General features: G+C 42.3%; 1 protein-coding gene across 1 annotated transcript in view; it reads right to left on the reverse strand.

The window, feature by feature from the left end:
* The window catches only part of Tph1 (tryptophan hydroxylase 1), a 22,681-nt gene that overhangs the window by 3,969 nt on the left and 16,014 nt on the right, over positions 1-2,698 (reverse strand). The window contains exons 9-10 of the mRNA XM_021210166.1: positions 2,106-2,201; positions 1,144-1,277 (exon numbers count right to left, since the gene is read on the reverse strand). Coding sequence (XP_021065825.1) covers positions 1,144-1,277; positions 2,106-2,201 — 230 coding nt within the window. The remainder of the gene's footprint in view (positions 1-1,143; positions 1,278-2,105; positions 2,202-2,698) is intronic.

Consider the following 2,698-nt stretch of genomic DNA (forward strand, 5'->3'; position numbering starts at 1 on the left):
CTCCTCTTCCTCCTCCTCCTCCTCTGCTAGGCCTTACATAACAAAAGAGGGAGGAGAGAGAATTGGGGAAAGAGTCCTACCCTCCTGTACTTGTGTGATTTTTCTGTTTAGAAAGTGTCTAAGGTCCTCTCAGATGACTAGAATTCTCTCTTTCCTCAAGGTTTAAAATCTGCCCCCTTTATCAAGCCAACATTTGAATCTCTTATATGGTACCCTACAAAACAATCATGTTCAGGACCCCTAAAGATAACAGCACAGCCAAGAACAAGTGTACATGCTTGGAGATGAGATCCAGGTTCCCATCCATCTGCTCTCCCCAGCAGGGACCACTACAGCTTTGCACAAGGATGCCATCTGTGCTGGAGAAACCTCAGCTGCTATCATTATTTGGTTCTGTGCACAGCAAGCCCCTGGAAGATAAGCGTCATCTTCAAGCCCTGTCGTCTGCCCCTGGTCTCATAGTGTGGCTTTAAGACTACCTTTATCACATGCTGTTTTCTGGATCCTGCTTCCACAGTGACTTCCTCCCTGCGACCTCTATCTTAGTCCAGGTTTCACTTCCACCTGGAGTTCGCAAGGATCTCCTAAGAAGTGTCTGTGCTCCAATTCTTCCCTCTTGACTAAGTGCTTAGCCGATGAGTCAGGAGCTCTGAATGCACTGAACTATCCCCGTGCCTCTCTATCTCTTTGTCTTTTCCATGCTATTTCAGCCTAAAACTTAACAGGTCTAAATTCTAGCTAGTCTCCCCTCCCTGTCTCACTTGCCTCTAAGATTTCTGTACGCTTCTCCGGCTGGAAAGGAGACCAATGGTGGCAAGACAGTGTTTCCTCTCTGTCTCCATTCTTGCCACTTTTCATATTACAGTATCTTGTCTAGTTTCTTTTTTTTTTCCTACTGAGCTATAAACTCTGCTGGAAAGAAATGGGGAGGAGCCAATTTCTCAATGTATCCCAGTCCCACATGCAACTACTGAATCTGTGATATTCAACCTACTCTAAACAACAGACATATCCCAAATAGAAGGCTCCTGGCAGGCTCCCAAATACCTACTTGCTCAGACCTGTGATCATTGTATCTTTGGATGTTACTTTTGCAGCAAATGGAAGCTTGAAGGACATAGTTTTTGTTTTGTTTTTTTTTACCTCATCTTCTCCTTTGCATCTTCAAAGCTCTCAGATACAAAGTAGACATCCTGGAAGCTTGTGATGAGACATTCCTGTTTACAGGCAATCTTGGGATCAAAGGGCTTGACTTTGGCATGTCCAGAAAGTGCATGCTGGGGACAAAGAATGACAAATACTGCCTGTCTTCACAGAACACCAGACTTCAGTGGCTGGCACCTCTGATCTGAGTTACACAAGGGTCCTGACTGCATCCTCAAACTGGGTCTAGCCCAACAAAACAAGTTTGCTGTCTCCCACAAATGACTCAAGACCATCTCTGCGACTTTATTTTAACTCTGTTTATCATGTAGGAGGCACCCAAGATCTTTATTTATTCAGTTATTTACTTATGCATTATGGCACCTACTGTTTACCTCCACTAGTCACCTTTACCCTTGACTTATTCCCACCACCAGAGAGCAGCCTCTTTCACACAAGACAGTACCTTGGACAGCGTCTCAAATCTATCTCACTCCATGGCACTTTTTGTTTTGTTTTGTTTTGTTTTGTTTTTTGTTTTTTTGAGATGGGGTTTCTCTGTGTAGCTCTGGCTGTCCTGGAACTCATTCTGTAGACCAGTCTGGCCTCGAACTCAGAAACCCACCCGCCTCTGCCTCCCAAGTTCTGGGATTAAAGCCATGTGCCACCACTGCCTGGTAGCACTTTACTTTCTAAAGTGAATAGACTTCACTTCCATACTTTGTACAGAACTTACTGCTTCTATCACAGAAACTTGTATAAAACTTTAAAAAACACTTCCTGTTTAAAAGATACATTTTTTTCTAGAAATTTGAGAAAGTAGAAAAAAAAGTTCTCAAATTATGTTTACTACCACCTAAACCATTTCCCCATAGTAAGCGCTTGCTCAGAAGCAAGCTCTGCCTCCAGCCATGTTGTCATGTTGGTGGACACAGTTATGAGAAAAGCCTGATGACTCTTACTTTGAGTTCACTGATGGAAGAAAGCAAGCCGGCACCAAAGACTCTCAGCTGTCCATCTTGTTTGCACAGCCCAAACTCCACAGTGAAGAAGTAGCACTGCAAAACGAAGTCAGCATCATGTTCACACCCTGAGCATCTCCGTCTAAAGCAAATCCCAGTTCTTAGTCCCTGGCCCAAAGTACACCCAGAATCAAGCCCAACACTTCCAGCCTAGACCCCGAGTCCTTTACAGTCTGACCCTGTTGTACATCAGGACATTGTAAACTTGATGTAAAGTTTACATCAAGATTCTCATATACAGTTAAAAATTAGTACAGAGTCCAACAATCTCTCTCTATATATATGTAATCCTAGCTGTGTTGATCATATTAAAGTTAAAACAAAGACACAATTTAGGTGCTTAAAAATCAACTTTGAGTATAGTAAAACCATAGCATGTAACGTAAGTAACACTTAATGAAAGGACATTTAACAAAACTGTATCAGAAGAGTGGCATTGTTTTATAATTGCTATTCATCTTTTTAATTTGTTCTTTTTATTGTTCTTATTTGTGTGTGTGTGTATGTGTGTGTGTATGTGTGTGTTTGTGTGT

The sequence above is a fragment of the Mus pahari genome, chromosome 1 (genome assembly GCF_900095145.1).
Source record: "Mus pahari chromosome 1, PAHARI_EIJ_v1.1, whole genome shotgun sequence".
Classification (NCBI taxonomy): Eukaryota; Metazoa; Chordata; class Mammalia; order Rodentia; family Muridae; genus Mus; species Mus pahari.